The following is a 25,486-nucleotide window of genomic DNA, read 5'->3' as shown; positions in this document are numbered from 1 at the left end:
AAAAAAAAAAAGCCAAATATCAGCTTTCCAACTGTAGGATGACTTCATTAAAGGGACTGAATGATCAAAAGAATCCGAATAAGCAGGGCAACGCCTATGAGACTTAAGGAAACAAACAGACAAAAAATGAGGACTTACCACCTGAGTTATCTGATGGGAAGCCTGGCACATTTAGGAAGGAAATTACATTACCACAGTGTGAAGAATTCAGACCAAACGGAATTAAGTGGAAGACAGGATCATCAGCAGCCTGGATAACGTAGTTAGCCAGTGCCTTTGCAGTGAGGTGATGTCATAGCTAAGAATGAGTATTTCTCAAGATAAAAGATAGCACAAGAGACACACATGAGGCAATGATATGGGAGGGAAATATCACATACTTTCGTATGTTCTGAAAATGGTAAAAAACAACAACAACGTGATGGGAAGAAAATTATAATCTTAGTTTGTGAGGTATTTGGAGCACCTTGCTTAACTTGCTCATTTTTTTTTTCCTTTCATTTTGAAAACCATTGTTTTGGACTGGGGAAGGAGACTGGGTCTTTACAGATGAAAAATGTATTTAAAAGTTTGCTCCTATGTTTATTAAACAAATTCATCATAACATGAATAAAAAAATGTTCCTTCCCTAGTTCTCAAATAAACAAATAATTACATATGAACCGGCTCTGGGCGAGAATATCATCCATCCTTAAATCCCCTTGTCTGGGCCAGAAGCAAACACCCCATCGCCCCTCCAAAACCACAGGGTGCCTTTTGGTTCCTAAAGGCTCCTTGTGTGTGTGCAGAATCCTCGTTAAGCCTAGGTGAGTGTCTTACAAGGAAATCGTTCATGGATTGAATAAATGACCTAAACTAAGGTGACCAGACGTCCCGCTTTTGGCGGGACAGTCCCGATTCTTTCCAGAAATTGGGACTTTTTTTTAAAAAGCCGCGGGACGAGGGACAAATTGTTAGAAATTGGGACTGTCCCGCCAAAAGCGGGACATCTGGTCACCTTATCTGAACACATCAGAAGACACAACGTCAGAAGAAAGCAGGATGTTGGCAAGAGAAATCCGGGAGACCCAGGCTCTAGTGTCAGCTCTTCTGCGAGGCCCACCTGACTTATGAAAGGATTGGTGCCGCGCCTGGTGAAGTGCCAGGAACCGTGGTAAACATCCTGGTGCCACGGAGGTGTGCTCCTGAAGAAGAGGGCACAGCTGGGGTTTGGGGACGCGCACCAGATACAATAGAACACCCGCCGCAGAGGACAGCTAGCTAGCAGAGAAGACGCAGCAAAGCTATAAAGGGTCGTTCTTTCTTTCTTTCCTTTTTAAAAAAAAAAAAAATTTTTATTGATTTTTTTCAGGTAGAAAGGGAGAGGGACAGAAAGTCAGAAACATCGATGAGAGAGAAACATCGACCAGCTGCTTTCTGCACACCCCTTACTGGGGATGTGCCTGCAACCAAGGTACACGCCCTTGACCGGAACCGAACCTGGGACCTTTCAGTCCGCAAACCGATGCTCTACGCACTGAGCCAACCCGGTTCTGATTGTCTGTGTCCACATGAATGTCCTCAGAGTCTGCCTTGATGCCCGCCCTGGCTTTGGATGCCTTCACGCTTGCCTCTCCGCCGGGAAGGCAGGCCTCCCTGCCACGTTCACAGGCTCACAGCTGTAATTAAGGAAGAAGGCCTCGTTTAAACAGTCATCAGCCTCTGGGACTGGAAGTGTAAACAGCACGCTAATTCGTTTAGATGGTTAATTGGTGTTCGGTGAGAGATCTGAGCACGGCCTCCCTCTTCAGCTAGGCTGTGTTTGTGTCCTGAGCACAGGCAGAGGGTGTATTGACCCAATGGGATGACAGTTAGCGAACTTTTGCCTGACTACAGGAGTTTTAGCTGTAAACGCCCCAGGAATGACTAATGCAAATGCACTTGAAAACATTGTGAAAACATCAGGTAAAATTCTATGGCAAAGTCATTAACAGTTGGACCCCTCTTCGTAATCACAGGTACCATATGGCCCAATTTATTCGTGTTTTTTCCAAAGTAAGTATTGCTAGATTTCCCTTTCATATTCAGTAATATCTTGATCTGGAGATAAATTATGTGGTTACTTGAATCCTCATCCTCATCACTGAGACACAACACATAGTGACTAAAAACGTTATTTCCCCCCTCCCCCAGGATCCAACGACAAATGTCAAGATCCTTCTCCCTACTTATTGCCATAAAGATACCTAACAACTGATGCTATTAAGTTAAATACAACAAGACGTTTTTTTTTTTTGTTTTTTTTTAAGGACAACTGCTCTACCAGGAATTCTATCATCGCCTTTGCCAAGTTTCTTGGTCTGCCAATAACTCTTGTTAATAAAAATAAAAATCATTGTATTCGATAGCTGCATACCTGTGTTGTTGTGGTTTCTCAGTCCTATAGATACGTTTCTGATATTTTACTTTTCAAAATGCTTCTTCTTCCTGCATAATGTATCTCAACACAGCATACAGCGGCCGCTAGGCCGGCTGCTGGCCACCTTTCCAGCATGTGCGTCCACACAGACCTGTACAAACAGTGCGTATCACTCTAGTTCAACACACATTCAAGGAGAGCAGAGGTTGGCACATAGGAGGCCTTCACAGGTATTTATTGAATGAATAAGAACCAGCCCCACCTTTCCATTCGTACTAGGTGCTACCAGCTAGGTGGTGGGAGTGGGGGAGGAGAGGAAGCTCTGTATCAGGCAGGTCTGCCCTCCAAGGGTTAACAGGGGCCCCCTGTAAGGAGTGCACGGATTAGCCACAGTTGCATGTTAGAATCATTAAGCAGTAGGCAGAACTCACTGGGGCTGCAGAGGAGATATGGGGGTGGGGGTAGGGGTGCAATTGAAGGAAGAAAGGTAAACATGACACTTCTGGATTTTCCCTCCGATCAGGGCAGCTCTGGCCCCAGACTGAGACTCACAGATGTGGAAGGACCCTCCTCATGCCAGTCGCTGACACTGTGCACATGCTATTTTTTTTTTTTTTTGAGGGGTGGGAGGAATTGGCTGACAAAGTCCCTTCATCATGCATGACTAATCCAAAAGAGCATGAGCTCACTTTGCAAATACGAATATTATAATCCAGCAATCTATAACCAGTAGCGTTCAAAGAGAAGTGAGTTGACACGGCCACTGCTATCCAAAACATAAAGCAAAAAATAACTTTACCGTAAGACATTTAAAACAAGGGAGGCCTCCTTGCAGAGCAATAGCCACACAAAGCTTTTCAAACGCGCGGGACGTGCGGATCCCGCTTCTGTTTGTGTTGCGTGTGTCGTTGCTCCCACCGAGGCAGAGGGGGCAGCTGCCCCCGCACCGCGCCCCCTGCAGCCTGCGCTCTCGGGTGCCCGCCCCCCGCCCCCGGGAAAGGAAAGTTCCCCGGACCCGGAGCGCCGGGCTGGAGAGGGAAAGTAACCGGAGCCGGCGTTTCGGGCGGGCCCTCCCCGCCCCCGAGTTTCGCTGGGCCGGGCCCCGCCTCCCCTTTTATTCCCGGGCCGCGGCCGGAGCTGCAACTTTGTAACCCGAGCGCCGCTCCGATCGCTCCGGCCCGGGAGGTGGGACCGCGGCGGGCAGCGGGGACCGGGAGCACACCGGGGCCCGGGAGCACACCGGGGATCAGGGAGCACACCGGGGACCGGGGACCGGGGACCGGGACCGGGGAGCACACCGGGGACTAGGGAGCACACCGGAGCCCGGGCCCGGGGAGCACGCCGCCCGGAGGAGGAGGAGCCGGAGCGGAGCGGGAGCCCGGGCACCGCGGGGAGGAGCCCGGCCCGCGGCGCGGAGGGGCGGCGGGGCAGCGGCCCGGAGGACCCCGCGCCGAGGAGGAGCGGCGATTGCCCGGGAGGGCTGTCCGGAGGAGGAGGAGGAGCCCGGCCGGGGCAGCGGGAGCCGCGGGCTCGGTCCCGGGGCGGGGAGGCCGCGGCCGGCGGGGCGGCGCCGGGATGGACCGCTGACCGGCCATGCAGCCCTGACCGCGGGCTCCGCGGGCGCCTCCCGGGACCGCGGGCGGCGGCGGCAGCACTTCCCCCGACTCCGGCCCCCGGGGAGCGGCTGGCCATGGAGCCCGTGACCAAGTGGAGCCCCAAGCAGGTGGTGGACTGGACGAGAGGTGAGTTCGGGGGACACCGGGGTCTCGGCCGCGGGGACGGGGTGCGCGGCCCGTCTTGCCAGCGAGACGCGCGGGGACGATCCAACTTCTCTCCCGGAGCGGCCGGCGCCCGGCTCTGGGGTGGGGGCTGCGGCCGCGGCAGCCGGGGGGCCCCGCTGGAGCCGGGCGGGGCGGCCTTTCCCGGAGGGGAGCGCGGGCGCCTGGCTGCCCTGCCCGGAGCGGTGCCCGCGGCCCCGGAGCGGGCACAGGCCCTTTGTGTGGGCGGCCGGGCGGGCGGCGGGGCTCCGCTCCGCCCGGTGTGGCCGGAGGAGCCCGGGCGGCGCGGGAGCCACCCCGGGGCGCCCGGGAGGCGGTGACTTCGGCCCCGGGCGCGCTCAGGCCGCGGTGAGACCCGGGGAAGGAGAGATGGGGCTGAGCTGTGCTGGATGGGATGGGGGATGGGACAGGGGAGACGCTTGTACTCAGAGCTTGTCGCGCGTACTTTTGACTTTCCCAAGATTTCGAGGAAAAGGGGGTGGAGGTGGCTCAGGCCACTGCTCTTCCCAGAGAACCAAGCTCAACCAGTGTTTTCATGGGTCCTTTAGGGCTCTGCTCTCCTGCGTCCCCGTTACACCCCTCCTCCCCCCTCCTTCCGCCTCCCCCAGCTCAGCATCTGTTTCAGGCCACTGCTTTTTCTTCTGTCTGTTCTTCCCGGCCAGGAGTGATGGCTGTCCTTTCTCCTTACTAATAACCAAGTGCAAACTGCAGAGCCCTCCTCTGATAACTACTCCTAACGACTCCTGGCAGACTCTCTGCTCTTGCCCCTGGCATGGCAGTGAGCCTGGTGGTGGTAACCTGGTAAGAGGAGGTCCTCTTTCCCACCGACTCTGGGGCGGGAGGGACAGCCTGTCCGCATCCCCTTCCTCCTGCCCCCGGTGGAAGGTGCGGTGGAGGGTGCAGGGAGACCACATGGGGTGGTGTATGGGGGGGGGGGGGATGGAGACCACGTGGGGTGGGGTGGATGGGAGGTGTCCAAGCGGATGTCTGCCCGTTGGTGCTCCTGTGGGAAAGGGGAGGGATACACTCTCCCCTGAGAAGAGGTTTGTCCAGCGGCCAAACGCACCTGGGCTCTCACTGAAAGACAGGGATGAAGACAGCAAATACTTGTGCATTGGGTAAAAAGTAAATAGCAGTTGTCCGCGCTGGGTAACAACCATTCACTTAAAATACCCAGAGCCTGTTTTGAATTGGGGTTTATTACCCATCCAGCGACCTGCCCAGACTGAGTTGGCCGATTTTTAAAAAAATATATATTTTATTGACACTTTTACAGAGAGGAAGGGAGAGGAATAGAGAGAAACATCCATGAGAGAGAAACGTTGACCAGCTGCCTCCTGCACACCTCCTCCTGGGGATGTGCCCGCAACCAAGGAACATACCCTTGACCGGAATCGAACCTGGGACCTTACAGTCCACAGGCCGATGCTTTATCCACTGAGCCAAACCGGTTAGGGCTGGCTGATCTCTTTTACCTGTAAGTCTGCCCTGGAGGCAGCCTGGGAAACTGGTGACTTCGGCAGTCTTTGGGTCTGAGAACTGTTCTATCCAATATGGTAGCCACACGTGGCTGTTGAGCCCTTGACGCGTGGCTGGTCTGCGTTGTGACATGCTGTAATCATAAAGAGCACATGGCATGGGCATGTAGACTGTCCCGTTGGCAGTTCTGGATAGTTACTACATGTGGAAGGGACAGTCTTTTCGAAACATTGGCTTCCGTGCCATGCATTACTGAAAGGAACGTCACCTGCTCATTTTTACCTTCTGAAATGGGGCGTCTAACCAGTTCCCCAGCGGCTCCCCTTTGTGGCTCCCCTTTGTGGCTTCCATTGTGCTGCCCGGCACTGGTCCCCGGGGGAGGAAGGGTTACAGCTGACCACGCTGGCTTCCCCGACCGCCAGCCTTCTTGATAATGTGCAGCCAGGAAAATGCTAGCAGGCACACAGGAAGATTACAGAGTCAGATCTTCACACTCAAGATTTGTCTTCTTGTTGTTGTTGCTCCTCTTGGGTTCGGGAGAGAAGTGTGAATCCACATCCTGTTGTGTGTGTTCAGTTCAGCATCTGGAAGGAAGAGCCCGTTACAGTGGGGTTGGGTCGTGGTGGGGATCGCTTTCACCCGGGGGAAAGTTTCCCGCTGGCCCGGGGGCGCTGTGGGTGCCCGGAGCCCTGGGGGCCGATTAGGTTACATACCTGTGGTGAGCACGTGTCAGCGTGATATGGAATGCCTGTGCCCTTTTGGACCCGAAAGCAGCGCCTTACGGAATGACCTCCAGACTTTCTGGGACAGGATCTGGGGAAGGGAAAAGGAGCAGGTATGTGGCTGACTCTCAGATGGCAAGAGGCTGCATGCTCCCCCGTTGCGTGGCACACGTCTCGAATATTTCCCCGATTGCGCGGTGATGGGAAGTATTGGCTTTCTCATGGACTATGGATGTCTGCAAACGCGTTTGCGTAGGGGACTATTTTTAGCTGCCTTTGCCAACCTCTCTCCGCACCCCCCCGTTTTATAAATACCTGCTGCCGATAAGCGGCTCCTCCCGTAGACTTTGCCACTCCCGGTATCGCAGGATCCCGTGGCTGTGGCCGTTCTGAGGTCGTAGAAGGCTTTGGATTCGGAACTGCCCACACCCCACCGCAGCCTGCGGCCTGCACTCACATGGAGGTCGCTAAGTTGGTACGTGCATTAGGAAGAAGGTTGATGTCGCAGAATGAATTAAGGCGTCTGTTTTTTGTGCTTGTTATTGTCTGTAGTAATCTTAGCCACACTGCTACGCATTTGTCATCACAGTGTATCCTCAGGAAATATTAGAATGTGGCAGGCCCAGGTCTGAGCACTGTAAGGGTTCGTTCATCTCGTGCACAACCACTCGGGCTAGGAACGGTGATTTCCATTTTGCAGTGAGGAGACTGAGGCACAGAACGGTTAATACCTCTGCCGATGTCACGTAGCTGGGGAGCGACAGAGCAGAGTTTGATCCCGGGCGGTCTGGCCAGGGGACTCTGGATCTTCCCCTGCTGATGACTAGACCTCCGGGATTCCCACGATGGGAGGCACTGATACCGTGTGTTAGGAGGAGAGTTGTCCGGGGTGTGTGTGTGTGTGCGTGTGTGCGTGCCACGTATTTTGTATATGTCAGGAAAGCTAGTTGTAAATCAAATTAATTCATAGTTCATGGCACCTTGCCTTTCAGATAATTCAGTAAAGTTCTCTTCATCGTAATAATTGGAAAACATTCCCTGGAGCATTTGTTATGTGTCAGACAGTGGATGAAGTGCTTTAGTTAGACTCCGTTTAATCCTCAGAAAACCCAGCGAGGTGCACGAACCGTTATGTGCCCACACTGAAGACGAAGAGATGGTGGTGGTGGGGGGAGAATGTGCTCAGGCCCCATAGTTACACTAGTAAGTGCCATGGCTCTGAAATACCCTCCTCCCTCGTCACGTCATCACATGGCCTGTACCAGGCAGTGGTTTGGTGGTGAGAGGGTGGGCTTCGGAATGAGACTGGCTTCTTACCCCAGTTCCACTCCTCACTGGGCTCTCAATGAACCACCACTCCTTGTTCTCACTGCTTCCTCTCCGCTTTGCCCGGTAGCCAGGTCTGCCATAAGGTTGGCACCAGGGGCACAGTCAGTGCCCCTCAGAGGACCCAGGCCAGCACTTGCGCTGGTCAGGAAGGGTCTTGGTTAGCTGCGTGATCGATGCCTCTCGCCAATCTCATGAACTCCCAAAGTCTATTTTAACTTTATTATTTTTTTAAAATACGTTTTTATTGTTTTTTTATTTTAATTAATTTATTTTTAAATATATTTTTATTGATTTCAGAGAGAAGGGAGAGAGAGAGAAATATCAATGATGAGAGAGAATCACTGATGGGCTGCCTTCTGCACACCCCCTGCTGGGGGTGAAACATAGGCATGCGCCCTGACCAAGAATTGAACCGTGACCTCCTGGTTCATAGGTCAACGCTCAACCACTGAGCCACACTGGCCAGCCTGATTTTTTAAGAGAGAGAGGAAGGGAAAGGGAGATATAGAGACATCAGTGAGAGTGAAACATGGGTTCACTGCTTCCTGCATGCCCCCTCCTGGGGAGCCTGCAACCCGGGCATGTGCCCTGACCAGGAATTGAACCAGCGACCTCTTGGTGAATGGGACGATGCTCATTCCACTGAGCCACATGGGCCAGGGCTCAACTTTTTTTTCTTATAGTCCCTGGACTTGCAGTGAGCGTAGCATTAGGACTGGCTTTCGCTGTTGACAGCGAAACGTTGGGCACCTGGTCCATGGCTGGGCACCTGCGTCCCTGTAGGATTGCCGGAGACGCAGAATCGCAGGCCAGGCCATGAGACTGTGCATGCTCACCAGGTCCGGAGCCGTGTGCTCATTGCACTTCGGGACACTCGGCTTCAGCACGCGGCCGAACACGTCTCACCCTTCATTGGTGGGTCCTCTGTCCGATCTGACATGGGCTCAGCCTCCCTTAATTAAGTTCTCCAGCGATGCTTGACGTGGCCACTAACGAAAGCAAAAGACGGTTTTCGGGTTAGAGAGGGATCAGCAGGGAAACACACACACACACACACACACACACACACACACACACACACCCCTTTATAAGCATCACCTCCCAACAGCCTCAGGAGATTCTCAGAGACTCTGTGAGCTGGTTCCCCTGAGCCTTCTTGCATGTTTCTTGGGATTTGAAGAGTTCTCTTTTTTTTTTTTTTAAGACAAGCAGTAAGAAGGGCGTTGTGGAGTGGCCGGTGGACACTGTGGCTGAAATTTGTTCCCAGGATCCTCTGCTGGCCAGTCATGCTCTCTGTCTTCTGTCGCTGCGTGGTGCACACCCCACTTAGCTGATTCCGGGGGAGAGGTCGTTGTTGATGGGAAATGACCCTGGATGTCCTTTGGGGAACAAGCAGCCAGGAGCGTTTGGGGTGTCCCGAGCCGGTGTCCCCGTCCTGTGTCCTCGGAGCTCTGTGCCGGGCGCCCCCCACGCCTCTCTCCGGGTTCACATCACTATGTACAGCCGTGGGGGCCCCTCTTCCCCGCTCCCTCTTCCGTGTCACTGCCTCCACTGGGACCCTTCTGGCTCCGGGACATTCATGCTCCCTCTCGGCTTGCTTTCCGCTCTCCTCTGTTTCTGGAGTTTTCGTCACGGGGTAGCCCGGTCCAGGCTCTGGGGAAGAAAGCCGGTGTGACTTTCGTGACCCTGGCCGCGTTTTCCCGTATTTGTGCCCGTTCAGCTTCTCACAAGCCCAAGGGGTGCACGGCGAAGGCACATCGCCGCCGCAGACGAGGACACGGAGGCTTTGGGACGGGAAGCCAGGAGCTGGTCCTGCTGTCCGTCCAGCCGCTTCCCCGGCCGAGGGGCTGCCCTCAGCTCTTCCAGGCTCCACGGGTGGGGCGGGGCGGCTTCAAAGAGCTCCTGTCTGTTGTGTTTCCTGGGGACCCCTTCAGGATGCACACTCCTCGGACGCATACTTCTTCTTAAGTTCTCTTTTTTATTTATTCTTTTATTAAAAAAATTCCACAGCATAGGCAGGGTTTTTTGTTTTTTTAATTCTCTGCATATTTTGGGTCTGATAGTTTTGCATTTGTGATCCAGCCAGTTTCTTGTTTTTATTGGAGTTGGTTGTGTTATAGTGTTCTAGAATGCAACTCAGTAATGAATTGGATCCTTTGATTCTCGTTTTATTTTGAGGGCTCGATTACAAATTTTTTGTCCGATACAATGAACATTTCTGGTTGGTGGAGCCATACACAGACGCATGCATGCACGCACATAATACATCTAACCTCCTTTAGCCACATCTGCAACTTTTATGGCCCCACTTCCCACCTGCCTTTGAGTCTTCACAGCTTCTTCACTTTAACTGCCTTCAGAGAGACTGTCAGGCACTCATAGTGAACAAAACATAGGCTTTGAAATACAATAGAACTGGATTCAAATTCTCTTATCTGGCACTGACTGGTTTGGAAGCTTAGGTGAGTAAATTATCTCCTCCAAGCCTTCAGGGGCTCCTCCTCTGTAAAACTGGACTGATAGTAACCAGCCCACAGGGTTTTAGTTAGCATTAAAAGAGGGAAAATGGGGACAGCACTTTGCATAACGCAGCAGCGTCTGAGTGTTACCTTTCACAGGCTTACTCAAATGTGCGACAGTTCCATCCTCCCTTCTGTCAGTGTATGGGCCAACTCCATCTTCGGTCTTCCCGTTGGTTGATACTTTCCTTGAGGACCTTGTGTGTCTTAGAGCAGTGGTCGGCAAACCGCGGCTCGCAAGCCACTTGCTGCTCTTTGGCCCCTTGAGTGTGGCTCTTCCACAAAATACCACGTGCGGGCGTGCACGTCCAGTGCGATTGAAACTTCGTGGCCCATTGGCAGAAGTCGGTTTTCGGCTCTCAAAAGAAATGTCAATCGTTATACTGTTGTGGCTCTATTGACTAAGGAGTTTGCAGACCACTGTCTTAGAGGAAGGTGGGGCCACAGGAAGGTTTAGTGCTGGCTCCCTCGGAAAACGCTTGAGAGGCACACTCAATGTTGAGGACAGCTTTCACCCTGGAGGGAAACAGGGTATCGTCCACTCAGATCATCCCTGCGGTCACACTGAGCCCAGGCACTGTGCCAGGTGCAGGGGTCCAGCTGGCCCTGCTGTTATGTGGTAGCTGGCAAACAACAACAACAAAACAACAACAAAACAGACGAGCAAGAAAATACCAGCTGTTGACAAACTCAACATAGAGCAGAGACGTGAAGGTGGGCGACTGGGACGAGGGAGGCTCTTTTGGATGGTGTCCCAGGGATGCCTCTCTGAGATGGTACACGGAGGCCTGATGACAAGGAGGAAGCAGCCGTTGGGAACATTAGTAGGGAAGCACTGTCGGCAGAAAAGCCGGGAGTGCCAAGGCCCAGAGGGGCGAATGAGCTCAGAGTGTTGGAGGAAAAGAAGGGGGGAGGGGTCATGGAGAGTGAGGATGGTGGGTGGGGTAGGGGTGGGGTTGGAGACACACAGAGGGTCTTGCAGAGCCTTATCTTGGTGAGGGCCTTATCATGTAGCTCTTATCTCGCTCAGGCCTTTGTAATTTTGCTCTGGTTGTTTTGGAAAGCAGGGGCGTGACTTGGTCCGAGTTGCACTTGGGGGCAGACATGAATCCGGGAGCCAGAGCTGGAGGCACTGTGGGATTCTGGAGATGGTGGTATCCTGGTGGCTGCGGCTTTTGAGAATCCAAGGTTTAGGTACAGTTGGTTCATTGATAGCTTTCCATCCCAGCGATTTAGAAATGATATTTGAAACGGGGAGTGATCGATCGCTATATAGATGTTTTCTTTCCCTGCCAGTGCGAGGAGAGCGCCCTGCGCTCCCCGCATCCCGGTTCCTCTCTGGTCATTGGAAACCGAGAGCAGCAGATCTGTCTCTTCGCATTCACATGCTCTGTTCACGTCCCTGTTCTTCGCTGGCACATTTTGCCGGGAGCTACGGTTTCCGAGGCTGTTCATTAATCTATGAATGGGGTTTTTGTGAGAGTGGACTTAGCCTAGTTTGTTTTCTTTGACATCAAATGGCTGATGGAACAGTTTTTTTAACCTGGGGATCACGAGGGCCAATGCAGTTGTGTTTATTAGACCAAAGCAGTTCCTTAGGATGCAGATCAGTCACTTGGAAAAGTAAGGAGGCTTTTTCTATAGGAACACGTAAAGAATGTTGGAGTGGAAAAGAGAGAGAGAGATAGGAACATCAATAATGAGAGAAAATCATTGATGGGCTGCCTCCTGCACACCTCCTACTGGGGACGGAGCCCACAACCCGGGCATGTGCCCTGACCGGGAATCAAACCATGACCCCCTTGCTCATAGGTCAACACTCAACCACTGAGCCACACTGGCTGGGCAGACTGTCATCATTTTGCTTCAGAAAGTAGAGCCACCATACTTTTGGTTGAATAGACGGTATTTTGGGACATTTTCAACAGGTAGGAGGAGTTGGGCACGCTGTTAAACAATGCGTCCCCTCTCCGAAGGGGAGGAGGAGGAGGCATGGCCTGAAGGGAGGCGGGCTTGGGAGAACCTGAAGCGTCCACACGGCCGCCTCGTTCCGCCCCGCCGTGTGGGTGACGTGTCCCCGAGGAAAACCCCCTGAGTTCTCCGTTATCACCTTCTGAGTCACGCTTTCCTGAGAGAACCCTCGTTGGTCCAAAGGAAACGTCCTATTTCCTATTTTCAGAGATTGGCAGCGGAGGGGAAATCCAGCGCTTTTGGGTTCAGGCGAAGATGTGTGCGTGTGTCTGTCCCTCTGTGTTTCCAACTTTAACTTTTTAAAAAAAAAATATATTTTATTGATTTTTTACAGAGAGGAAGGGAGAGGGACAGAGAATTAGAAACATCGATGAGGGAGAAACGTCCATCTGCTGCCTCTTGCGCACCCCCTACTGGGGATGTGCCCACAACCAAGGTACATGCCCTTGACTGGAATCGAACCTGGGACCCTGCAGTCCGCAGGCCAAAGCTCTATCCACTGAGCCAAACCGGTTAGGGCATCCAACTTTAACTTGTGTTCACGGGCCAGTCTCTCATGTCCTCAGAGTAACCTTATGTCACATCTTAAGGACTGCCCGGAGTACAGTCCTTATCCATTTCCACCTTGAGAAACTTTCTTTTAGATCAGTGATTCACATAGAGGAAAACCAGTTTAATGCGGAGGGCGGGCCAGCCTTCCCGGGATGTCACACCTGCCGGAGTTGTCAGCACCGTCTTACCATGGATTCCAGCTGGAGTCTGACACTAACCGAGAGCAGCTGACACCGCGGGAGCAGCGCTGGGAAAGTGCCTGACTGCACCAGGGCCTGAGATTGTTTGGAATAAGTGGTTGAAAAAACATACATATTCCTTGCAAGGGAGGCGTCTGAAGGCATACTGTAGGAAGGGGTTTGGTTACAAGCAGCCCTAGGCCAAGTGGAAGAATCCTCTGAACAGCTGATTCCAAAGGAAGACCCTTTTGGAGGCGGAGACGTTTTCATTCTCTTTGGGCGCTGACTGATGGGGACTCCCAATGAGCACCTGTGAGTGTACACATGCCTGTTGTCCCTGCCTCCTGCTGTCTGTCAGCTGCGACCCTCTTCCAGCCCATGCAGTACACGGGTGCCGCCCAACACCTTGTCCCTGTTGTGCCTGAGCTTGCTTTTTCAGCATCACTGGGGACCCTGGGCGTGGAAATTCCCGGGGCCCCCAGACCCACAGAGTCGGAAACCCTGCTGTCTCCCAAACCCAGGATGCTGTGTTTGATGGCAGCCGCCAGCCTTTCGGACCTCATGGACCCCCAGACAATTCTGGTGCAGGGCAAAATGCATTTACTTACTTATTTCAAAAGTATTACCTCTGTTGCTTTCAGAGAGGAAGGGAGAGGGAGAGAGAGAGAGAGAGAGATTAATGATGAGAGAGAACCCATTGATTGGCTGTCTCCAACTGGGGATGGAGACACAACTCTGGTGTGGGCCCTGACTGGGCATCGAACCGAGACCTCCTGGCTCATGGGTCAATGCTGAACCACTGAGCCACACTGGCCAGGCAAACATGTAGAGCCACTGGTCTATACCACTCCTGTGAAGTGTACAAAAGCAAACGGTGTGGGTTACACTGGCCCCCAAGTTCCCGCCTGCAGTTGGTTTTCAGCTGATATGTAATGACAGGCCAGGAAGAAGTTTTCGGGAGGGATGGTGGGTGGTTGTTTCAGTGGGTGAGTTAATGCCCCCGGGTCTGTAAGTGCCCTTCCATGGATGGGCAGGGAAGAGTTAAAGCCGTTATCCTCTGGGGCAGATGGAGTTTGGTGGAGCTGTCTGCCGGTGGACAAAGGTGAGGGGAGTCAGACCGAAGTAAAAAGAGATGCTTACAGGAGTGAAGGCTGGAGACCAGGAATGGCCCTGAGACTTGCCACAGGAGTTGCAAACTCAGATGCCCACAGGGGCCAGGCCGGCAATGTCAGGAACTGAACTGTGGGGGGTGTGAGACAAGAAGGAGTGGCGGAGACTGTGGCAAATACAAAGACACATTTATTGCTCATTTTCTGGTGACTATGCACCTGAAATCTTTCCCGGTATCTAGGTCTCCTGATTTATGTTTTCAAATAAAGCTGGAAATCTGGATTTTTATGTAACACTTTCCAGTTTTTAGAAAAGTGTCTGTTTTTTGTTTTTGTTTTTTTGGCATAGGAAAAACAAAATATATCTGTCGGCCAGTTGTCTCTGGACAGCTGTGATCAGATGTTAATTGTCCAAGTGAGAAACATACCTATAAGATACGAATACAATGAATTATATAGTCATTCATCCACTATTTAGTAAATCTGTTATTACTATAATTTTATTTTGCTGCTTAACTAATTCTGTTATTTCTAAAATTGCCGGATGTAACTCCATGCAGGTATTGTTGAGCTAGAAATACACATCCTCATTGATGAACACAGCAGACCATTGCAGGTTACTTTTCATCGTAAAAACAGGAGTCTTTAGCTGAAACCGATTTGGCTCAGTGGATAGAGCGTCGGCCTGCGGACTGAAGGGTCCCAGGTTCGATTCCGGTCAAGGGCATGTACCTTGGTTGCAGGCACTTCCCCAGTAGGGGGTGTGCAAGAGGCATCGATGATTCTCTTTCATTAACTCTATCCCTCTCCCTTCCTCTCTGTAAAAAATCAATAAAATATATAAAAAAAAACAACAACAACAAACAAAACAAAACAAAACAGGAGTCTTCACATGGTCTGGGAACCACAATTTGAGAGCCACTGTGGGGAGCAGGGCAGGGCGCGTAGAGGCTGAAAGACCAGCTCTAGGAGGCATTTGGGGTGGACTCGGTGAGAGTTGAAGAGGTCTGAGCTACTGCAGAGGCCTTGAGGAGAGGCGGGAGGAAGTGCTGCGAGAGGCATGGCCAGGAGCAGACCGGAAGCCTGCGCAGGTCTGAATGTAGGAGTGGTGAGAAGGGCCCTGGTGTCCAGGATTTGTGCCGCAGGGCCTTAGCACAGCAATAGCATTAACAAATATGTTCACTTCTGAGAGGAGCTGCTTTGTGGGCTCAAGAGTGGGCACACGATCCCAACCTGCAGGAGCCATTCTGGTTGGGAGAGGATACATCTCACATGGTCCCAACATCTCTCCTGGTTTACACACCTTAAAAACACAACAGCCTTGTTAGAGAGTGCCCGCTCTCATGGCAGCACCAGAATAGTCTCATGTTAATGAAGTGCAAATGTCATGCAGTTTCGCACGTGAAATGTGTTAGAACAGGGCAGTGCTAGCTGACATCCAGGTCCTCACACTCGGGTGTGAAATGATGCAGTCTACCAGAATAGGACAGTATTTGTGCGGCGCTGTCTAAGCCGCAGAACACGGAGCGAACGAGAGAGGATCAGGACAGCCTTTCCCGGGGATCGCAGACCAGTGCTACCAGTGCGCCCTGCACCCCGGAGTCATCGCCCAGGTCTCAGCGGGACGAGCCGTCTGGCTGCAGGTGCTGTGTGGGTGGCGGAGCCGGTCCCTGGGCTGAGCGCCTCCTTGGGGATCCAAAGCAAGCAGAAGGCCTGGCCAGACTAGCGCCGAGGACGAGCAGGGCTCACTGAGGGCCTGACAGGACATTCCATCCTGGTGCCATGTACGTGGAAAAGACGTGTTCTGCCTGGGTCCAAGACCTTGGAAGGATTCCTGGGTGCTGTTGATTTACTTTCTTTGTTGAGATTTATCTGAAGTATTGATATATAGGGCGCCATGAAGTCACATATAAACAATGTCTGGGATAGCCCAGAGGTGGAAGCCAGTTGTTAGCAGGAGAATCGGTGCAAATAGAGATAAACCGATCAACTCTAAACATAAGTCATCCAAAAGTCTTTGTTGAGCCCTAACCGGTTTGGCTCAGTGGATAAAGCATCGGCCTGCGGACTCAAGGGTCCGAGGTTCTATTCCGATCAAGGGCATGTACCTTGGTTGCAGGCACATCCCCAGTAGGGGGTGTGCAGGAGGCAGCTGATCGATGTTTCTCTCTCATCGAGATTTCTAACTCTCTACCCCTCTCCTTTCTTCTCTGTAAATATATTAAAAAAGTATTTGTTGAGCACCTGTCACTTGTAATGTCCCTTCCAGGTGCAGTGCACGGAAGGGTCCCTGTGCCTTCTGTCGAGTGGAGTGCACCCACAAGGCCAAGGTCATTTAAGCTACAAGGCATCCTCGGAGTGCGGAGGAGGAGTATTGAACTCTGATGTGGAGGAGCGCAGCCTGGAGGGCTTCCTGAAGGAAGTGCCATCCAAACAGAGACCTCCCGGACGAGCCGGAGGTAGTCAGGTGTAGAGTGGGGGAAATAGAACATTGGTCAGAAAACCGGCAGGCGAGGGAGAGCATGGCATTGAGGAGCAACCGAACCAAGCTGATCGTGTACACTGTAGACCTACCGGAAAGTAATGTGGGCAGAGAGGAGGCCGGCAGAGAGGAGGCCGGCGGAGCAGGGAGCGGGAGGAGGCCAGAGGCCTCTCTTTACAGCACGTTGCGTTGTCCTGGGTTTGAGACCCCGAGTGGACTGGTCACGCGGAGGCAGGGGCACCTCTGCGTCTCAAGGAGACGTGTCCGTGACAGGCTCTGTGCACACGTGAACCTGACTTCCTGAGCACGTGCTTCCTTTGATCTGTGAGATGTGACCCTGATTGGACTTCCCGCATCAGGAAACATAAAAACTTCATTAAAAAAAAAAAAAAAAGGAGAGAGAGAGAGAGAGGGAAAGACTGAAAAGTGGACTGGAGTCAGAAAGGAGGTGGGCGTGGGGCTGCCTGGCGGTGAGGGAGGGCGTGGGCAGTGAGGGCTGGAGAGGAACAGCCGGACGGAGGCAGGGGTGTTGCGGGTGTGCCTGGAGGTCACACCTGGAGCTGTGGGTGTTCCCTGTGCTATCGCTGTGATCTGCAGCCGGTGGCTGATTAATGATTAATCACTGTTTCCAGCCCAGCTAGAATGCCGTCTTTATGTGCCGAGAGCCGTCCCTCCGCGGGGTGAGCCAGAGAGGAGCCCAGTGGGCAGAATGACCATTCTAGGCAGGCTCCCCGCAGCCCCACCTTCACACGGACACTCCAGCTTGGAAGACATATGTCCCCGCCCCCGCCCCTGCATTTGTGCTTTTAGCTTGGTGCAGGTCATACTCAGTTCCTGAAAACACATGGACATGTTAGACTCGGGCCCCGCTGAATCCGACTTGCTCTACCAGCTCCGAAGCAGCCACGTGGGCATTTGTCTCTGAGGCCCTGCCCTCGGAAAGCTCCACAGATTATACTTCACACTAATGGGCTTCATTACGGCCGGGAGGAAACCAGCGAAGCCCGCACCCCCTCCGCAGGGGTGGCGGCCCTCCCCTCCCTGGCACTGTGTCCCAGCCCGTGGGGGTGGTGAGCGTGGCCTCATCACTGCAGGCTGGGAAAACTGCCCTCTCCAGCAGTCCACGTCACAGCCCCCTGGAATGCGGCATCTAAAGTAATGGGACAAGGTGGAATTTTAGTTTTAATAGTTACCATTTAAAAAACGGCCCATTTTTCTTGCCCCATGCCCCCTCCCTCCGCCCCCGCCCCAATGATTTGGGAGTATGTGGTCCCTCGGGGGGACATTTATATTGTAGGATTACTTTAATCAATTGAATATCCTTCTCTGTATGTTGTAGCGACTGGAAATTCTGTTTTATGATTTCTTTTTGCACCACTAGGCTTGTTTCACACCCCGAGGGTGCTTTTATTTACCTTCATCTTTTCTTAAAAAGCCCCAGAAGGGATATGGCAAAAATATTGTATTAAGATAGCATGCACATTGGGTTTTTTTTTTTTTTTTTTTTTTTTTACTATTTTCTGACTAAAATTTACTTTAACTTGAGATCAGATGTCATGGACCAGTTCTGCTGTAGAGATTCCATCCGCTAAAATAGAGTTCTAATGAGCCAAACAGCAACAGCTTGTTGTCTGAGACTAGTACACGAGGGGAAAAGAAGCATAAATGCTTATAAGCAATCTTAGAAATTCAGGGAGAAATCTAAGGATCTAAGAAAAATCTATCTTATAAATGCAATTGTGGGAGACTTCCTGGAAGTGATAAAAGCAGGAACCCAGGCGTTTACAATGACTTTAATTGTCATGAGGAGATCTGAAAAACAATTTTTGTGGGGTAAGGTAGGTAATTATCATCTCTGGAGATAGCCATAAAACTATTTTTTTCTTATAAAAGTAGACTGCATACTGTAGATCTTATGGCTGTAATTGTTGGTTTTATTTGCTTTTTACAAATCCAAAGTTACAATGAAAGTGACATATTGCAATGAGACGTAAGAAACTGAGTTATTTAAAAAATATATATTTTTATTGATTTCAGAGAGGAAGGGAGAGAGAGAGAGAGAAACATCAATGATGAGAGAGAATCACCCATCGGCTGCTTCCTGCACGCCCTCCATTTGGGATCAAGCCCCACAGCCTGGGCATATGCTCTTGACCGGAATCGAACCCAAGACCCTTCAGACCTCAAGCTGATGCTCTGTCCACTGAGCCAAACCTGCCAGGGCCAGAGATCTTTTTTTTGTTGTTGTTCCATTTAGTTAACTTTTTCTTAAAATTTTTCTTTTTAAAAGAACATTTCATCCCATAGCCAAATGATAGGATGAACATTTGCATTTGAGATGGCCGGGGATGGCTTCTGTGTATCTACTCAAATTAGGTTCGGGCTGTGCCATGAAGTAACACTTGGATGGTCAGGAAGGTGAAATGGGGCTCTCGGGAATGTATCTGCTCCGATGAAAGGTGGAGCATACGCTTGTAGGTAATTGCCAGGATGGAGGATAACTGTTATCTCTTAAAGATTTTGCCTGGGAAAAATATGTATTCATGCATTCATAACCATTACCACCCCCTCTCTTGTATATTCTGTGTGTGTGGGCCATTCCTCATTCTATTTATTTTTCAATGTATTTTTATTGATTTCAGAGAGGAAGGAAGAGAGAGACAGAAACATCGCTGATGAGAGGGAATCATTGATTGGCTGTCTTCTGCCCACCCCACACTGGGGATCAAGCCGGAAACCAGGGCATGTGCCCTGACTGGGAATTGAACTGGTGACCTCCTGGTTCACAGGTCGACTCTCTACCACTGAGCCATGTTGGCCGGCCCAGTCCTCATTCTAAACATTTGTGGCTACTGTCGTATGCACGGTGGTTAAGACCAGGGTTGGTTGCCTAAGTTTGGATTCTTTGTCATCTTTATAGATGTGTGATGTTGGCCAATATGTGTGCATCGTGTAGTCAACTAGCTTATTTTCAAATTTGGGGCCTTACTAGTACTAAACCTTCAGGGTTTATGTTGTGGATGAAGTGAGAGAATACTGGTGAGACATTTACCACAATACATGTCAGTGCTTAATAAAACTCCAGCTATGGCTCAGTTGCATAGACTATGGGGATATCATGGGTGAGAAAATTCACATTTCCAACAGAATCGTTTCAGATGAAACAAAGACACCCTGCCCTTTACAACTGGTAGTAAATTACAAGTTGGCGAGAAGAAAAGTCGAGAGACGATTGGGTCACATCTCCTTTGGGGACGATGCTGATATCAAATGACTTTGAAAAGAGATGCTAGTTCCATCTCTTAAGCTTCACGATGTGGATGATTTCTTAAGCCTCTCTCCCTGGTTATGCCCCTAAGGTAGTGTTCGGGTTCCTGGCAGATGCTAGCAGTGATCTATAGAGTGAAGTCAAGAGGAAGGTTGTCACCAGCTCAGGCTCTTCAGAATTCACATTCCTTGCTTTATCACGATCAGTGATCCACGGCTTACTACATTTCCTGCCTCGCACTGGCTGCTGATAACTGGTGAGGGTGGCTGTTGTCCTTGGGTGTGTCCACGGTGTAGTACATACTCCACTGACTAATGGTCCTCTGTCATCCTCTGGCCCGTAGCCCCACACGGAAGGCGCTCCTCCTCGCCAAGCCCAATTAAGGAAACCCGCCCGGTTTCTTCTCGGAGCCAAGAAGTTCTTTCGTAAGATTGCTTCTGTGCGGACTGTGGGAATGGCTCTCGGCACCGGGATTATTTCTGTGCTTCGGTTACCAGAGGGGCTTCCCTGCGTTTCAAAATCTCGGAATGTCGCAAACTTCTCCAAGGACGTTTGGGTGACAGGTGCAGAGGGGAGGGAGAAGGGTCCCCGCAGGTTTGAGGAGGCACCCGGAGTGCTGTGACACCCGCTGTCAGTGCTCACGGTGGACCTGGGTTCTGAGCATACCCACACCTGCTATTTGCTCTGGGAGGAGTAGGGAGTTAAAGCAAAAGCTTAAGGAGTTGCCTGGTTTGCTTTTCTGTACATGGAATAGACCATGAGGCACCTGGCACCGCTGACAGGTTTGTGTACCTTAGTCCGTGTGTGCCTGCTTCCTGAACAGGATTGCAGCAATGACTGGTACAGAGAAGTTGCCTTAGAACGGGATAAATCGGAATTAGCCGAAGAACACCATTTCCCCCTTGAGAAACTTGCTTCTAGATCAGTGATGTTCAACCTTTCTTACCTCGTGGCACACGTAAACTCATTTCTAAAATTTTGTAGCACACCAAAAAAACGTAGGTTTTGTAGATCTGACAAACAGGCCTAATGTTGGCTCGTTCACACTGGATGGTTATTGTTGTGTTGCCTGTTGTCATTTTTTTTAATCTGACAACCTAAGGGGGAAAGGTCAGTGCCCCTGACTAAATAGTCAGGTAGTGCTTTTATTTTATCTTCACCCAAAGGATATGTTTATTGATTTTAGAGAGAGAGAGAAACATGGATCATCTGCCTCTGGTATGTGCCCCGACCAGGAATGTAATCCTAAACTTAGGTATATGCCCTGACGAGGAATTGAACCAGCAACCTTTTGGTGTACAGGACGATGCTCCAGCTAACTGCGCCACCCGGCCAGGGTGCATGGCATGTTTTAAAAATTCCTGTGGCACAACCGTGTACTGTGACACACCGGTTGAAAATCGGCTGTTCTAGATCAACTTCCAACTTAATGTATTTGCCTAATTGTTTTATGTTTACGCTTACCTTAAAAATATATATATTTGTAAGCTATCTATACCTTCCCCTCAACAATATTATAGCTTTAGAACTCTGTGTAGATTCGTAATGAATGGTTTAATGCACAGTGATTTTAGATGCCATTCATTTCCAAACTTGTCCACGAACTTAAAAGCTGCAAAAATCCATGGAAACTTCCATAAAAGAGAGCTAATACCTAAGCTGACGGGCAGTTCTGTCTTCCGTGGAACCGGCCACAGAGCTTTCTAAGAAAGTGGGGCTGATGAGTCAGGCTGACCCCCCTGGAGGGCCTGGGACAGCCAGGCCAGGGGCAGCCGCCAGCCGTGGCCTGGGTGGCTGACGTACGGTCTGTTTGCAAGCCTGGGAGGGAGACCCTGGGTTTGCTCTCCGGGCCTTGGCTGCTTACATTTGCAGCAGAGGCCTTTACCTCCGTCATGATAACAGCAGTTTTTCATTTTCATATTTTCCCTCATTTTATTGGGGGGAAGGGAGAGGGGGAAATCATGATAGGTTTGAGATCAGGGAGACCAGGAGGACCCTTATAGTGCAGAACTATTAGGTCTAATCCTGGGTGGGTTTGTAATGGAAGATGGCCTGTGTATCAGGAAAAGGGGGGTGTTTCTGGTCCTCTCCTGGGACTGTGGTTCCAGCACTGTGAGTTCCATGAGTTTTTTCCTCAGAACTTTGAGGGTTGGTGAGAACCCTAGATCCCTGGTCGGCAAACCGCGGCTCACAAGCCACATGTGGCTCTTTGGCCCCTTGAGTGTGGCTCTTCCACAAAACACCACGGCCTGGGCGAGTCTATTTTGAAGAAGTGGCGTTAAGAAGTTGAAGTTTTAAAAATGTGGCTCTCCAAAGAAATTCCAATCGTTGTCCTGTTGCCATTTGGCTCTGTTGACTAATGAATTTGCCGACCACTGCCCTAGATCATCAAGTGCCAGTACGTGTGCTTTTGCATGAATAAATTGTTCCATTTTGTAACGAAACTGGCCCAGAGATCCTCATGGCTGAGACGTAGTGGCAGGCGCTAGACTGGAACTGAATTTGCCAGACTCCCGGTTCCAGATGATTCTATTTTCCCAACCTCGCCCTAACGGCCCCCACCCCCAAATCCTATGCAATTTACTGCCTTGTAAGTCCCACGTGCCAGCAGTAGCCTGTGCTCCCAGATCCATAATCCTGTGAACTGTCTATGTACTGGACGCGGTGTCGGCTTTTGCGGTCTGGTGGTCAGGAGCTCTCGGGCTGGCAGGGAGATGCCAACATGAATTAGTACACGATGGGTGTGGCACATCCATGAGGGACATGTCTGCCGGTCCAGGAGGTGCTCAGAGGAGCACGGAATGCTGTGTGTGTGTGTGTGTGTGTGTGGTGTGTAGCTTAGCTTAGGGTCCGTTGTGTGAGGATGGTTTTAAAGGATCAAGAACGGGGTTGAGGGTGGGGCCTTCTGGGTGAAGAGATTTGATCACGGCCAGTGGCAGACGTCCCTGGGTTGTATTCACATTGTCCACCCTCCTCCCCAGCCTTCCTCGGGTGGGAAGAGGCTCCGAAAGTTCACCCACAATCCTCTTTTCTCGCTGGGCTGCTGTGAGAAGCCTGTGACCGTGAGGGCTGGTGTCGGGATGAGTGTGTGTGTCAGGGGCTGGAGGCTCCGGGGCCAAGATGGGATCGGGGAATCGTGCTTTGCCTGGAGCTCAGACATCTAGAGGCAGAGAGAGGTCCTGTCTGGAGCCCTCCTGCCCCCTCTGGAGGCTGTTGGGGTGAAGGTGTGGATGCAGGTTTGCAGGTTGGGCTTCTGGAACCAGACAGAGCTTCCCTCCAGTGTTCTCAGCCTTGGAGGAAGCAGATAAGCAGCGGTAGGAAGCAGCTGCCTCTCACGTGGCCGGCAAAACGCAGCCTCCCGGAGCAGCTTGCTCATCTCAGGAAGATGAATGGGAAATCCTCGCGGATTCAGCCTGTGGGGGCCCCGGAGTGCGGTTTGTTTTCATGTGTTTACCCCCTTCTCCATGGCCTTTCTGCTGCCTGCCGACGTTACTGTTATTGGTTCCGTAATACAGAATTTACTTTTAAAAATATTGAACCATTATAAACTCTACATAGTTAAAAAAATATCTAATTTCCCCCCTTCCTGGTGGACCCTGCCCGTTTCTCAGAGTTGGGTGTGAGCACCTAAACAGAACTCTTCCTGGGCATTTGCATAAATGTTTATGCATATTCATGTTTAATTATTTCCATGTATATAAATAGATTCAGGCATAGTTTGAACCTGATCCATACATATACATATACATATACATATACATACATACATATATATATATAGATACACACATACCCACACACATATATTATATATATACACACACACACACACACACACACACACATACACACACACACACACATATATATATATATATATATTTTACATTTAATGCCATCTTAAAGATCTTTCCACCTCCATTTAGTTAAACCTGGACATTTTAGAAGTGATTTTTAGACAATCAAACTTCATGGACTTTACCAGTAATTTAGGAGTGGTTGGATGAATCCCAGCACCTCTAAGAACAGGAACGGGTCCCGGCCCCCTACTTCCCCCTGCCCACTGAGCGCAGGTGGGGCCTGCTTTGTGGCAGGCTGGCGGGCCCCTGGCAGAACCCCTCGGGCCAGCCTGACGAGAGGGGACTGACTGATCGCTTGCTCGGGGAGTTTATGACTCAGCTCTGCTTCGACAGATAGCTAGCCTTTTCTTATGCCAGGACCGTATCTGAGTGAGAGGGGATTGGCTCCAAGGACAATTGTGAGAACTCTGACCGCGATATAGGCAGGATGTGGGACGTGTATCTCTCTCCAAAGCTTGCTTCCCAGTTTTGCAAAGCCCAGGAGAGGTGGATCAGTTTTTGACCCAAAGGAGTTTTTATGCTGGGAAGTGGGACCCAGACTTTATAAGGGAAACCCTTTGGAAGAGGAAACGGGTCAGGTCAGTGCCTTGATGACATTTGTGGCTGCTGACACCATGGGAAGCATTTGACGGCCACTTGGTACAATTGCCTTGGACATTTGAGTTTGCCAGACCCTGTAGCCCATGGGCTTGGGGGCGGCTCCCTGAAGGGCAATAGCAATTGTCCCAGGAGAGAGGTGACTGCTGGAATGCTGTCATCCTGACCCCAGTGCTTGTTGTTTAGACAAAGGGAGAAGTGCCTTCCCTGCTGGACAATTTGCCAGCCACCTGCCACCATTCTTTTTCCTCAGCGCTCTCAAAGCCGCCAAGCCTGGTCTTCATTCACTTTTAAAAGTAACACAGGATGGCTCAGTGGGTGAGCGTCGACCTCTGAACCAGGAGGTCACAGTTTGATTCCTGGACAGGGCACAGGCCTGGGTTACAGACTCGATCCCCCAGTGTGGGGCGTGCAGGAGGCAGCCGATCAATGACTCTTCCTCATTGATGTTTCTCTCTCTCTTTGAAATCAATATCCCTTCCTCTCTGAAATCAATAAAAATATATTTTTAAAAAACGCAGGCATGCATACAATTATAAAAGCTTAAAAATGATGTAATCATGAAAGACACTTGGCAATATGGGTTAGTTTTCCTAATCTCCATTCTTAAAGGCAACGCATTTCTCATATGTCAACTAGGGGCCCAGTGTACAACGAATTCGTGCGCCTTGAAAGGAACTGTGGGCCACCAGGCTGCGGTAGGCACAGGGGCGGGTCTTGGCCCAAACCCTGAGCCCCTGCCTGGCCCCTCCTGCTGCGGCCCCAGTCCCTTGTCCGCTGGCAGCCAGAAGCTTGTGCGATCAGTGACTGCTGGTCCTGCTCGCACTCGCTGAAAGCACAGAGCAATTGGGGCCTGCATTGGCAGCTGCTCTGATCACCCCTCAGGATCAGGGAAGGTGAAGAAGCCCTCAGGGGCAAGCCTTCTGGTGCCGAGCGATTGCAACTGGTGCCGGGGACCAGCAGCGGGTGTGAGTGGTGGCTCCAGGCTGGCTGTGGGTGTGAGCAGGGCTGGTGCTGGCAGCAGGTACAAGCGCCAGGCAGGACCATGTGCATGGGAGCAAAGAATTTTCAGTGACCACCAGAGGCTCACTCTGATGACAGTGAGTTGGCCTTGGTCTGGTGCCCCTGATCACCTGTTCCACCATCCTGCAGCTGCCAACGCCTGCCATGTTCTGCACACACTCCCTGGTGGTCAGCACACGTCATAGCAACTGATTGCTTGGTGGTTCCGGTTGTTCCACCG

At 51.2% G+C, this 25,486-nt stretch overlaps 1 protein-coding gene across 1 annotated transcript in view; it reads left to right on the top strand.

Moving 5' to 3' along the window:
• The first annotated feature begins 3,695 nt into the window (after nt 1-3,695).
• CNKSR3 (CNKSR family member 3) overlaps nt 3,696-25,486 on the top strand; it is a 70,291-nt gene continuing 48,500 nt past the window's right edge. The window contains exon 1 of the mRNA XM_084889404.1: nt 3,696-4,140. Within this exon, the coding sequence (XP_084745530.1) occupies nt 4,089-4,140 (52 nt within the window). The 5' untranslated portion in view covers nt 3,696-4,088. The remainder of the gene's footprint in view (nt 4,141-25,486) is intronic.

Source organism: Pipistrellus hanaki (genome assembly GCF_964339955.1).
Source record: "Pipistrellus hanaki genome assembly, chromosome: 7".
Taxonomy (NCBI): Eukaryota; Metazoa; Chordata; class Mammalia; order Chiroptera; family Vespertilionidae; genus Pipistrellus; species Pipistrellus hanaki.
The sequence above is the reverse complement of the archived record's forward strand: the minus strand, read 5'-3'. Positions and strand labels throughout refer to the sequence as shown.